The sequence below is a fragment of the Filicampus tigris genome, chromosome 3, assembly GCF_054856515.1.
Source record: "Filicampus tigris isolate MCC_2025a chromosome 3, RoL_Ftig_1.0, whole genome shotgun sequence".
Classification (NCBI taxonomy): Eukaryota; Metazoa; Chordata; class Actinopteri; order Syngnathiformes; family Syngnathidae; genus Filicampus; species Filicampus tigris.
Window position 1 is genome coordinate 14,253,646 of NC_141219.1, and position 12,470 is coordinate 14,266,115.

General features: G+C 40.2%; 1 protein-coding gene across 3 annotated transcripts in view; it reads right to left on the bottom strand.

Moving 5' to 3' along the window:
• Positions 1 to 5,163: 5,163 nt before the first annotated feature.
• The window catches only part of greb1 (growth regulating estrogen receptor binding 1), a 44,720-nt gene continuing 37,413 nt past the window's right edge, over positions 5,164 to 12,470 (bottom strand). For all 3 annotated transcript variants that reach the window (XM_086026493.1, XM_086026492.1, XM_086026494.1), the window contains 7 exons: positions 11,416 to 11,620; positions 11,157 to 11,319; positions 9,746 to 9,864; positions 8,375 to 8,607; positions 8,088 to 8,288; positions 6,418 to 6,556; positions 5,164 to 5,946 (listed from right to left, as the gene is read on the bottom strand). In XM_086026493.1, coding sequence (XP_085882619.1) covers positions 5,783 to 5,946; positions 6,418 to 6,556; positions 8,088 to 8,288; positions 8,375 to 8,607; positions 9,746 to 9,864; positions 11,157 to 11,319; positions 11,416 to 11,620 — 1,224 coding nt within the window. In that variant the 3' untranslated portion in view covers positions 5,164 to 5,782. The remainder of the gene's footprint in view (positions 5,947 to 6,417; positions 6,557 to 8,087; positions 8,289 to 8,374; positions 8,608 to 9,745; positions 9,865 to 11,156; positions 11,320 to 11,415; positions 11,621 to 12,470) is intronic.

The following is a 12,470-nucleotide window of genomic DNA, read 5'->3' on the forward strand; positions in this document are numbered from 1 at the left end:
TTATGGGGGGGGCGTGTGTGTGGCCAGATGAGGGTTAAACAAGCTCCTACCTGCCACTTTCTGCACCTACAATTTTGTAATCTTATTACAGACGCACGGTTTTGTAATAAGTGTTGCACTTGATTGTGGACAAAGATCCCTCTCCATAAAGAAACAAATCTTTTTGTCCCCCTTGGTCGCCCCCCTTTGGCAAGGGTCCTTGACTGTGGACGCGCTGCCCGGTGATTCCCAGAATCAAGCCTCAAGCAGTACGGTGTGTGTCCAACAGAACCTAATGCTGTTTTTAACGATTGACCTTTCAATAGGGAAGTATAGTCAAAACATACCAGTCTTGGTAATTCACTGCAACAATGACATTTTGTAGTCATACCACCACCCACTTACATGCTAGGAAAATCATATATATTGTGTTTTTTTTTAAATGACATGCTCTCTTCCACGGCAATGTTATTTGGTAAATAACTGCACACAAATCATTTCTGATTCATTATACGGAATTAACCACAAGTCTGTAATTAGCTGACTTTCACCCCGAGTTAGTTGGTATATAGCTCCAGCTTGCCTGCAACCCTCATAAGGATCACTTGCTGCTAAGCAGAATTGCTAAGGTAACGTCGTTACTGTGCCCCCATTCCCAGTAAAAAAGAAAAAAGAAAAAGAACAAATTATTAAAGATTTTCTTTCCGCGTTGCTTGGCAGAGAACACTGGATTTAATTCAAATTGCCCCATTGGGCAAAAACTTTTGACCAATTACAGCCATGCATGCCCACAAGTCTCTCAGAATGATAGGCAGGAACAGGAGTTTAGACAAACAACTCCAAGCTGAAAGTTTCTCAATAAATCTTCATTTTGCAGTTATCGCTGCTCTGCAATAAATATGAAATAAAGACAAAAGTAAAACTGCACCATCTGTTGGGGCACTGCTTCTTGCTCCTAATGCAGCATCGTCACTGCATGCAAGTGTCTGTTTTCAAGGGTGTGCAGTTGCAGTGTGTGACCCAGAGGATCGTTTTCTGTTCGCAGTCCATATTTTGCACTCTACAACCGTCATGTGACCGTTGTGATTTGCTCACAGTCTCTCATAAACACACACACACACATATACACCCCCGCACTATCAGATGAACCCAGCCGCGGAGGAGAACAAGGAAACATGTGCAGACTTTTCCAAGAACTGAACGATTTACCAAGGAGTCACCAGCAGGGAGGGTAGAAAGGGAGGAGACAGAAGGAAAATTCAGAGCAAAGAGAGTCGTTTGGAGGGAGAATTTCCACAATGTGTTTGTGGGTGGCAGACAGTTAAGAGTTGCGCAACTCCTTTGTTATGTTTGTCCTATGTCTGAAGAAAATAAAACACATTTTCTGGCTATGCTCAATATAGTTGACACATTGGAAGTCGGACATGTTTAGGCACCCGACACTCAAACAGGTATCACTTGTTGCGGGGGATGGCAGAAAGTGTGTGTTGCAATTGTGAGAAAAGAAGATGTAGCTCTTGGTGTGAATGGTGAATGCCATGTAAAAAAGCCACACTCCAGCCATGCAGGGAGTCAGTGTCACTTACGGCGCATTGCTTGTATGTTTATCTGTGCAGAATAAATTATTATTTGCAATCAAAACCTTTTTCCCCTTTTGGGTTTTATAGATTGAGCTGTCACAAAATCAAAATAAATTACTGGCACAATAACCACTGTTTTTCTTGACGTTTTTTTTTTTTTATAGCCGATCGGTCCGTCTTTCCACCAATGACGGACACCCATTTTAGACAGGGTGTGGTGTCTAAGTTTGTTGACGGAAGCGCGTTTAGAATGATAGACGGGACCGACCAATAGGCGATTAGTATTTGGGCGGGCTTGAAAAAAAGGCGGATAGACGTATGGCGGAAGGGTACCCAGGCTGCAGACAGATGGCGATAAACGGACCGGCAAATCCCTCCCTGTTTATTTTCACAAAAAGCTCATATTCTCGCTTTTCAGTCACAAATCTGTGTTTTCGGTAAAACCAACCCATGCTCTACTGTTGATTACTAAAGAATGGAAAAAACCTAGAGACAAACTTTTTTTTTCTGGTGAAAGAAGAGAGTCTACGCTGCATGGTAGGTTAGGTGCTTATTTTGTCACAGAACACAGAATTCTGTAGGTCTTGAAAGCTACGTCAAAGTGCTGGTCCATTGAGCTTAAATGGAAAACAGTGATATTTTTATGTGTATCCAATACATTCACTCTCTTTATTTTATGTGGCAGACCTACACATTATTATATACACTGTGCTGCTATAAGCTATTGTAACTTACAGTATGCATGTACTCACTCAAACTACATTCACAACAACACGTGTGTGGCCACACATTTTATTCATTCATACATTGGTTCATACTTGTGTGTGTGTGTGTGTGTGGGGGGGGGGTTCCTGTCGTGTGTATGCTGACGTTTCCTCTATTGGTTCAGCAATAGTCCGCCCTTCCTGACACGTGAGAGGACAAGAGAGGAAAGCGGTTTGCCGAGACGAGTAGTTTAATGGCTCGCTCCCTTCAAGGTCAAGAATGCGTTCCTTTCATCACCACGGAGATGGGGGTGTCACTCGGGGAGGGTGGGGGTCTGTCTAAGCCAATCAGAAGGCAGCCTGAGCCACACACCACAAGCAAAACAAAAACAAAAAACATAGAATCTGCCCCCAATGTGGAGTCCCACAAGTGGTGTCTTGTGATGAAAGTTATTTGACGGTGTACAATTTAGCATACATTTGCAAGTGTGGCTGTAAGCTCTAGAATGTTGTTTATACCCCACATTGGGATGCTTTCCTGACTGCAGTTACACTATTAAGTTTGCAGTATGCTGAAAGCACCGGAGCCTGAAACGAACTTTGGACTTTAACAAAATATCTTGGTAAATAGTAAGACTACAGTTGCTACAGCATGGCTACAAATGTATCGACAGAGCAGAAAAAGTCAACAGCGGCGCAAAAATACAGTAATGAGACACCTGAGCTGAAGATGAACTTTGGATCCCCGTGTGGTGTAGTGTAAAAGGGAGAAGTTTTGTGTGTAGCCTGACCCCACAGAGGCTCAACATAGTGGCGCTGTTATGTAATGTCCCCTGTTCTCTACTGTGGCCTGAAGTGTGACGAAGATTCCCCACGTGGAGACAACAACGGCGTACATTGTTGTTATGCACTAACGGCACTAACAGCACACTACGAGAAATACAGAGAATGAGCATGTTGTTACATTAGCATCTTTTTTTTTTCTTATTAAATTTTTTTTAGAATTACATCTAAATCTTTTTCATTTTCAACTTTTGAAATGTTTACATTTCAAATTTTATTAATTTATTATTATTATTAATAGTTATTATTTTATAGCATTACATCTTTTAACTTTTTAAAATTACTTTTGAAATTAAGTTAATTATTTATCATTATTATCATTTTTTTTCAAACATTTTATTTGTTATGATCCCTTAAGGGGAAATTCCAGTTATATCCTGCATACTGCATATTTTGAGTTGTTAACCACAAAGAGAGATCAAACACATGCAGGCAGGCAAAGACAAATCTCACCGTGAAAGCTGTTTGCAAACAGCACAACACCACTTGAGTTAATCAATGGGGCACTGCCTTGCTCAAGGGCACCTCGACAATAGTGGAGTTTTTGGTGTTTGAGCTCTCTAGGTAAATTGTTACAGCCAAGACAGCACACAACATATACAAGCATGTTAGAATGACTGGATGGACGAGTGCAGTATATGAAGAGCCATATAGCAGTTAGGACTTCATTTTGTTATTTACTTACTTAGTTGACTTAGTTATGACGAAGTGCAGCAGACAATACTTTTATATGGTATACAAAAGAGAAAATACATAAAGTGTATGTACTTCCTGCAGTTTGTTAACACGTAAATATACACATATTTTCTTACCAATGATCTGTTTTCATTCACACTGTGTCCAGTGCCCATACTGCTATATCATGTTGAGGCTATCCCAATGAATATTGTCTTAAATACATAAAACATATGCCACAAAAGATCAGAGGGAAGGTTTAAGGCAAATAATAGTGAAAAAGATATCTGTATATCCATTTTAAAATAGAAAAGTGCTCTATCAATATATTTGGATCTTAGCAGAATATACTTTTACTGTCAGATATAAGGTGGTTGCACAAAGGTTCCTCTGGGAGGTCCAGTGATGTAATTATGTTTGCAAATGTGGAGCGTGGAGTGTTTTAGACTAAATTTACCTCCAAGTGCATCCTAGCAATGGACTAGTAGAAAGGTAACTTGAGAAAGCTGGAGGACCCTTCTAACGTCTATGAATGTAGAAACTCATTTGTTGATGCCAGTATTACACAACACAACAACTGCTCAGTCAGACATGAAGCACACCCACAAAGAGTCTGACATCTATTATGAACGTGTAAAACCTAACACATAGCTCGGCATACGATGAAATACAGATTGAAAGTTTCAGTGTGGACAGAAAATACTAAGTAGCACAATGGCAATTGTGATTTTGCAATCGGGCAAATGGGGCCAGAGCACCACCAGATCGGTAGATATCATTGAGTGGTAGAAAAGTGTGTACAGGATATTAAATGTATTATATTTCATACTCAATACAGTGTAAGGTGGTGCAAAGGAACAGGTAAATCTAGCCAATGATAAGTGTGCCAAGCTTGTGGCATAAAAGTCTGTAATATCTGCCAAAGTATTGAGCAAAGGCAGTGAATGCTTAATACATACAGTATGGTAAATGTTTTTTTGTTTTTTTTTTAATACAGTTGCAAAAATCTTAAAAACCTTTTTTCACTTTGTCATTGTGGGATATTGTGTTTATCTATGGGGTGCACATAAACAATCGGGATGGGGGGGCGATCTCAAAGTGCTAAAACGATGCAGATGTGCTTACGCCATGTTGAGACTGTAGTGTACAACTAGTGCCGCATTTAAAGGGAATGAAAGGAACCACTTTGATTGGCCGTGACTGCAATCAGCCGAGACCACTCCCACAGTGGTGCAGCCCTCCCTCTTGCAGATCTGCTGGCATGTGCTCATCTGCAAAAATGACCATTATGAAGTCTAAACCAACCACGCAGTGCACAGGATTTACGTTGATCACAAAACTCGAGCCCTATGCGGTAAAAAAGACGTCTCAAAAACAGCACATTCGATGTTAAAAATATCTGTACATTTATACAGTTCAAGGCATCCAAAGCTGTACATTGTGACATGCGATTTACAGTAGGAAAACATCAAAGGGACGCGTTGCAAAGTCAACATCCTGACAAACGGACAACACCCACTGTCTTACACATGCAGTAGATACAGTAAGTACTCACAATACTCTTAAAATAATTACCATGCAAATACATGTACATCACTACATAAAAGCATCTACTGGGAAAAAGCACTTGTTGCCAAAAATCGGCTACCCTCATACAATGAATGATTGTGTCGACCGTTCAAAGTCTGCAGAAAGTAAGGCTGCAGAATATTGCATCAAGACATTGCACACACTTGTACCTGCATCGTTTTCTCACATACATTTTGTAGGAAAGTGCGCAAAAAGATGTGAAGCACTACATTACATCCATCAATTCATTATTTTCCAATAGTATTCATTATTTTCCAATAGTATCCATATTTTCCCACTCATTTATTGCAAAACCAGAAATCCCCAAGTGGTGAGTTTCTTCAAGGGATTACAAATGGCAAGTTTCAGTTCAGAGCACGTAACATGCATGCAAACAATCCATTTTGTGAAAATCTTCTTCTCGGTTCCATGTTATATATGTTTTCCTGTCAGGAAGAAGAGGGGTCGGTCCTCCTTGGCGTTGGCTGTCTGGAATTCGTCGCTGAGCCGGAACCGCCACTCCTCTTCCAGCTCCAGCCTGCCGACCGTCTGCCTCAAGGAGCTGCGATCGGCGCTGATCACACAAAGAGTCGCGCCTGCAGGGAGGAACGGACGAGCAATGACAAGATTATTTGCTTTAGCTACATTTTTTTCCGTTTGAGTGTCATTAACCCTTGCATGGTTTTCATATTTTTGTTACTCAGCCAGTGTTGATGGGTCTGGTGGACCCGCTAGAGTTTGGGGTTTTCAAAACAACACAATCAAATAATTTTCTGTTAAAATACTCAACGGATGTTTACTACATCCAAAATGCAAGTCATATGAACAGCAAACAATATTTGTCCTTTATCTTTGTTAGATCAATTAGATCACATTTATGAATTGATGTGCTACTCCTTGTTCAAAAATAAAATATAATAAAAAAAGGAAAATCCCATAACAGTGTGTTATCACCATGAGGAGAAGATTTTTGATATGCTTTGGGTCATTTTTTATTTGATAAAAACTGAACATGGGTCCCACCGACCCGAACACCATACAAGGGTTTAGTTGGATGGCACGGGTACCTTTGAGGAAGGTGAACTTTTTGAGAAAGCTGGGGGTCACAAAGGCATCAGCGAAACAGAGGAGAAGGCCGCTGAAGAGCAGGCCTGTGGTGCAGATGTTGACGGAGTGAGGTCTTGAACTCACGAAACACACGGTCACCTGTGAGGCGGGCCACGAGTGGGGTGTCACACAGACTGTAAGTTAGGGTGCAGTACAACCGCAAACAGCTGAACGAAGCATTGATTCTCTGCAAATGCAGCAGTACCGTGGTCAGAGAATGCAAATGTGGCCAGAAATTACTTTTTGGACATGGTTTCAATCAAAAGTAGGTGTACACTTTAAGATTATAATAACATGTATATGTTGAACATTTTTACATGAACGTGGTAAAACATTTGAGTCAAGAGTAAAAAGTGGATTCAGAGCAGTATTGGACTCAATTGTGCCAAAGAAATGAAGGCAGAGAAGTGGTTTTAGCAAAGGATGTAAAATAAAAAGCAGCTCTGAGGGAAGGATGGAAGGCAGCGAGTCAGATAGAACGGAAGGAAGGAGGTTAGGAAGGAAAGAAGCAAAAGCAGGTCTGAGGTAGAAGGAATGTGGTAGTGAAAGAAGTGAGATAGTAAGGTAAGAAGAAAAGAAGGAGTAACAGGAAGAAAAGAAGGAAAAAGAAAGTCAGAGGTGGAAGGAACTAGGTAACAAAGGACGGCAGAAAAGCAGGTGTAGGCAAAGAAGGAAGGATGCATGAGCAAGAACAGATGTGATGAAGGAAGAAAGGATGAAAGGGAGGTAGACGAGTAGGTTTAAGTGAATGAAGGTATGATTTAGGGATGCACGAATGAAAAGCGGATTTGAGGGAAAGTAGGCTTGCAGGAAGGAAAGAGGCCAGGAAGAAACAATTAATCAGTCAATCAATCATTAAATCAATCTTTATTTGTATAGCACTTTTCATACAAATAAGGCAGTGATGGGAAAATTAAGCTTCAAACTTGCATCATAACCATAGTTGTATTTTTTTTTTTTTTTTTTACTCCATTAGCTAGGACTCTTGGTTTAAAGAAAGCTGTTTAAGAAATGACAAGTGAGTGCGCTTCTCACCCTATGTTGAACAGAGTGCCATCGAGAGGGCTAATTAAACACAACTGGTTCATGAAGCACCTTGAAGCTTCATTTTCCCATCACTAAAAGGATGCAAGAATACGCAAGTGTGATGGAATGAAAGAGGGGATGAAGGAAAAGTAGAAAAGTAGGTATAAGCAAAGGGAGGAAGGATGTAAGGATGCATTAATAAAAATCAATTCTGGGGGAAGGAGGGCAGGAAGGAAAGAAGAAGGGAAAGCGGTTAGAAAAAAAAAGATGTATGGAGGAAAACTGAGTTGGGGGGGAGCGGAAGTCAGGAAAGAGGTCAGAAAGGAAGGAGGGAAGGGAGGAACAAAAGAAGAAAAGCAGAAAAGTAGGTTCAGTGCGCAAAGGATGGACGAATAAAACGACCCTAAGGGGAGGAAGAAGGAGGCCAGGAATTAAGGGGCTCAAGAAGTACGAGATGCCGGGGTAAAAAAATGTAAATTTAATAGAATACTTTTTTTTTTTAGTTTATACCTCCTTTTTGCCCACCAGGTACATAAACGATAGGCCAGTTTCAACGGAAAAAAGCGGAGAAAAAACAGTAGCATCTATTGTGGTGTGCGTTTACCTCCGGGCCCAGGTTAATGTAACAGTCCACGGACAGGACCGGGTGCTCGTAGTTCTTGGTGCTGAGAGGAAAGAGCTTGTGGCTGGTGTGTTGGAGATATTTTTCCAGGAGGAGCTGAGCTGGGGTGGCCAGGAAAAGGTGCTTGCTGTCGGGGGCACAGACGTACTGAGAGGGCCCCACTGAAGTGGGAACGTCCGTCATCTGTGCAGATTTTCCCTCGCATCAGTTACCCAAAAAGGACATGGAATGGTATCGAAAATGGCTGGACGGATATTTCTGCATCTTGCCTTGGTCTTGATGATGAACGTCCTGTACCCTCCGATGGCGATCTGCTTCTTCATGAAGCTGAAGTTGTTAAAGCGGCAGATGAGCAGCCCAGCGCTGTGCAGCCGCAGGGTGAAGTCGACGTCGTGACAAGTGAAGCGATTCTGGTCGTACTGGACGTTCTGACTTCGGTCCACGTTGAGAAGGAGGAAGTCATGGATGTGACGTCGGGAGAAAGGCTCTCTCTGGTTGGGGCCTGGACACAAGACACTTACTTAATGGGACAATACCACGTTATCCAGTATAGTAGCTATGTGACCCTACAAGCGTCCAACATCAAATCTTGAATAATAGTTCGATATAGCGACTATAAATATCCGTACAAATACTTGAAAACTGACATGGTCAAAGTTAAGAAATGTTATTCATGTTATATATGTAAAATGCACCTCTTTGCATATTTTTGCGCTCTTTCTGTCATGCTTAACGATATCACAAGATTGCGCCAAGGCACGGGGTCATAAGAAAGAAGTAATTGTGTCAAGGAAGCACTCTATGTTGATGTGGTTCATCTCGAGAGATTTTTGTAAAATGGGGACGAGCTCAATTTAGCCTGGGTCGTTAACAGAAAATATGGAGAGTTTTAGGCCCATCACTACAGTTTTTCTGGGTATTTTTTCCCCCCCCAAAATGAAATCATCTGTAGAGCCTTTCTTAAGGGTAATACTGATATTTTGAAATGATATGAACATGTTTTTGGATTTGTGGTACATTTCACAGTGTAAAGTGGTTAGGGTTGAGGCGTTGACTCTCAAGTGTCGCAACTTATGAGTTTTTCGAGTGAGCAGCAGTCGCTTGGTCGATTTTTTGCTTTGTGTTGCAAGCCAAATTTATGTTACAAGTGACTTTAAGATTAAAAAAAAAAAAAACCAGAGCAACTGTCGCCAATGCACTTTCAGATGTTTATTTAAGGGTACAAACAATCAAACACAAAAATATAGAATGAAAACACTCACAAGGTGCATGCTTGGAGACACTTAACTAATCTTAACCATAAAGACACAAATCAACACATAAATGTACTAAAATTAGTGTGTGTGTGTGTGTGTGTATATGTGAGTAAGTGAATTCCATCTTAATTACACTTTATACATCAAAATTCTTTCTTTACTTTCTCTTTTATTGTGTTTTAAGATGTTGTTATATTTATATTTTATAATACAGTGCTATTTATCTTTCTTAAAATTTGACCAAAAAATTATGGATTTTTTGGGGGGGACTTGAACAAAATAATTTCAACTCATTTCAATTTTCAATGGCCCCCATCATTTTGTTGGTATTTCCAGTGGATGGAAATACTTTTCACAAAGGTTTTGGCCATCATGATCTCTAACCTGCCAGTACACGACTGCTCCACTTCCTAATGCCACACAGGCCGTAGTGGGCCAGGTCTGGGCAGCCTTCCATGTGCTGCAACACCTGCTTCAGTGATGCGGCGTGTTCCACTGGACCACTAGCAGCAGCAGACAGAAGGAAAAAAAAAAGACTGCTAAGAATCATGGTTAGCCATTGATACATTCCTAAACAACTCAAGGCTCATCTTGTGAAAGCCTGCCGCGGTTTTCCTTCGCTTTTGTTCAACACTAGATAGCCATCATAGAAATGAAAATAATCCAATGTAAAGTCATTTATGTAATATGATGGAGCGATTATTAGGGTTCCCACATCGAACAGAACGTTTCTTTAAATCTATTCCTGATTGCACAAATACAAGTTACTCCCTTACCATTAGCGGAACGTAGGCTCCCTCTAGTGGTAAAATAAACAAACTACAACTTACATTAGAACTAAGCGTGGAGAAATGTACGCTGCCTGTTTAAAACTTTTTTTTTTTAATCCTATGCGGTACATTTCTTACTTTTAATGCACAGTGCATTTGTTTTATTTTTCAAGCAAAGTACATTTTTAAGTACAGTTCAGTTGTACTCAACCTTTTAGTGAAATAATTTAATCTTTAATGCTTAAAAAACATTTTAGTACAATTATTACAGCATTTAACTTGTATGTGAAATATATTTTAATTGAAAAATGATTTAAGAGAATTTTTTCATTTTTTTATATTCAAGCACATTGCAATATTAAATATCGTCACTGTCCTGTGAAGAACACGTATGCCCAATTTTTTAATTAAAAAAAAAAATGTTCATATTAATGCGATGTCTGTAATGCGGAAACACCATGTATGTAAAAATAAAGACAAATGAAAAACAAATGGACATAAGTGCTTTTCGCCGGACACCGACGATATGGTGTATATTGTTGCAGTGGCTTACAATAATAATAAATACATGTTTTAGGACGAAAACTTCTTTCTCTTTTTCGAAGAATACTTTGTGCCTGCTGGAATATTAAAAAAAAAAATTAGACCACCTTATTTTCGTCACTTTTTTATTCATTTGAATGCCTGGTACCACTAAACGTGTATCATGTGACTTGCAGACAAAAGAAAACATGGAATTCCTAAAAGCACTGCCATAGCTATATGAAGTATTTTCATCTTGAAAACCATGGAAAATGTCTGGCTATCAGCTTTAAATTAAACTCTCATGAGCTACTTTTGTTGCCATTGTTATATTCCACCAAACATTTGCAACTTTCGGCATAGGTGACATTTAAAATGGACAAGAAACTGAAGAAACAAAGCTCGTCTAATCCTTTTTTCCATGACTTTTTTTAGGTGTTACTTGGTGTAAAAACTTTAAGAAGCTCCATCGTCGGTCAAGTACAAACAGTGTGAGCATGTACTTGCGTGCGTCGAAGTCGACTACGTTCCACATCACGCACGAGTCATCCGCCAGGATGATGAAGGGCCAGACGTCACTGATCGGCCCGCTGCCCTCTTGCCGACGACTGCGCTCCAGCTCGAGATTGTGGTAAGAGAGCTCTTTGATCAGGAAGTGAGCAGCTCCTGGAAGAGAACCAGGAACCCCTTTTTTTTTTAAAAAAAAAAAGACGTACTAATAACAAAGTTTGCTTGTGTGTTGTGTGACAGAAACACACGCACCTATCCCAGCTCCATTGAAGACGGGAGGCAGCACCAGCAGGATGTGGTTGGGCCAGTATTTCTTGTAGACGGCCATTTCGTACTCTTTGACCACCAGGATATGGAGATGTGAGGCTCCGTCCATTGCATGGTAAAGGTTGAAGAGACCGTGCTCATGGCGCCCCGTGGTTGGAGTGAAGATTGGACTCATTATACAGTCTGGACTCTGACGAAAGAATATGACGCGGTAATCATTGCGTGAACGCCGAAAAGCAACTCCACATTTCTCAACCAGTTCCAACCATTTCGACGCTAACACATTCAAGTCATTCAGGACATCATGTGAACTACAATATTTTTCACTTTCCCCATTCAAATGAACGACTAACAAGTTCACCGTTTCTCTTCTGATTCCTACTTTTTGAAGAAGTTCACGGAATGGGGAAACTATAAATGTATGTCTGCCCTCCGGCCCCCATATCTTATATTAATTCCTAATTAATTTATAGTATTTCAGCTCAGCATCATGCAATTTCTGCAGGAAATATACTTTGTAGTTACATAGTAATGCTGCGTTTAACACGATACAAGTTAAGTCTACACGCCACCAAATTTCAACCGGAACTAGAAATGGCAGATGTATGCCGATGACAATGCAACATAATTCGCCAGGTATCCTCCATTTGTTAATGATCCGAAATGTATATGTACAAAGTGCCATAATGTTGTTGACATGAAGTTTCAATAATAAGGTGAGCAGTGATTTTAATGACTGACTTGCTTTCTTGAGATACACAGTACACAACCAAATGTACAATCTAACAGCATCCACAATATAATACATAAATACACACGTACAAGTGTTTCAAAATGAAATAATTTTTATCATGCTCTTTTTTTAAATTGCTTCCTCAACAATAAAGTTTGGTACAGTAGTTTATATTCATCAGTGTGGAACTGCACCGCAACATTGGTGCTACTGTTTGGCCAACGATATATGGGTAGCCTGCAGCACCACTTAGTGTTATAAAATGCGCATCGCAAATTTTGAGCTTGGCTCACACTAAGGATAAGAA